At 42.3% G+C, this 1,446-nt stretch overlaps 1 protein-coding gene across 1 annotated transcript; it reads left to right on the forward strand.

Annotated features, from left to right (window-relative positions):
* Positions 1-2: 2 nt before the first annotated feature.
* TM35_000521020 (uncharacterized protein) lies at positions 3-587 on the forward strand (the record flags this gene model as incomplete). Its single annotated transcript, XM_029030644.1, has 1 exon — positions 3-587. A coding segment is annotated over one exon (585 nt), but the record flags the coding sequence as incomplete, so codon positions are not given.
* Between the last annotated feature and the right edge of the window lie 859 nt (positions 588-1,446).

Genomic DNA, 1,446 nt, shown 5'->3' on the forward strand with positions numbered 1-1,446 from the left:
AACGCGGTACTAATGGTACTGTTGGCGCTGCTGGTGCTGCTGGAGCAGGTACAGGAGCTGGTGGTAATGCCGCTGGTGGTCCAGGTGCTGAAGTTACTGGTGTTGCTCCTGCAGGTGGTAATACCGTTTCACCCAGTTCTGTTCCGGAAGCAAGTCAAGGTACGAAACCTGATCAAGGCGAAGCTGATCGCGCTGCTTCAGCACCTCGTGAGGAAACTGGTGGTCATACTGCAGTTGAAGATCACGCTGAAAGAACCGATAACAGTACAGCAGGTGGAAGTGCAACAACTGCTGACGGCGCCGCACAACAGCCTTCTTCTTCCAACACTACAGTCACAGAGAGTACCAGTGAATCTGACACTTCACCTAATGAGAATGGCGGTACGTCTGCAGGAACTGAGTCAACAAGCACACAAGAGAGAAATGTGGGAAATACAAATACCACCACAACAACAACAACACTTCCTCCTGAACTCACAAACAACAAGAAGGGTGATGCAGACAGCAGCAGCAGTATCAGCAGTTCTGTGTGGGTGCGTGTGCCACTACTGATTGTGGTTACACTGGCCTGTATTCTTGTGTGCTGATTGTGGTATGGTGTGACTCAGGTCATCCTTTGTTTTCTTTTCTTCTTTTTTGTATGCATCCCTACAGTCTAACTAATCTTCCACCTGTTGGGATTATATTCTTCTTTTTTTTGTTTATTAATGTTAATGTGTGTCTTGTGTGTTTTTGCTCTCTGTGTTTATCCTATAATAATTATTATTGCTACTCCATTGTGTGTGTGTGTGTTCTTGGAGACTCTATTTCTGTGTGTGCACCTGTGCTTGCACTGTAATGATGATGACGAATTGGTTTTTTTGCAGTGGGAAAAGAAAAGGAAATAATAATAATAGATGAATTTATATTTATAATTGCTTGTATATACACACATATATAGACTTACACCCATAGTTGGTGTATATTTATGTGTTTATTGGGTAAGTTGGACTAAGGGTTAATATCTGTTTCTTTGCTTATGATTTGCTGGGGCATTCTATGCTGTATTGCGGGAGTCTTTGATGATATGGATGTACTTTTGTTTCTAAGTTTACTGAATTAGATTCGCTGTATTGCTTTGTTTGTGATAGTCTTTTTTTTTTCTTCTTTGTTGAGGTTCTATGTGCTTCTCTAGTTGTATATACGTGTGGGTTTTGGTATTATGATCATGTGTTTGGTTCTCTTATATTTTTGTGTCTTTGTAGTTGAGTATTTTTAAGCGAAGCCCAACAACCACTATTATGGCTACGAAGAAGATAATGGGCCACGTGTTGTGCTTACTGACTTTCTTCCTGTACTGCTTCTGTGGAAGTGTGATGGCTAACCCACATCAGGGTTATCGTGGTGTACATGGTGCCCCTGGATTGGCTGGAGTGCCTGGTGGTGTTTATCCTGATCCTTTAGGAC

This window comes from Trypanosoma theileri (assembly GCF_002087225.1).
Source record: "Trypanosoma theileri isolate Edinburgh chromosome Unknown TM35_Tth_52_V1, whole genome shotgun sequence".
Taxonomy (NCBI): Eukaryota; Euglenozoa; class Kinetoplastea; order Trypanosomatida; family Trypanosomatidae; genus Trypanosoma; species Trypanosoma theileri.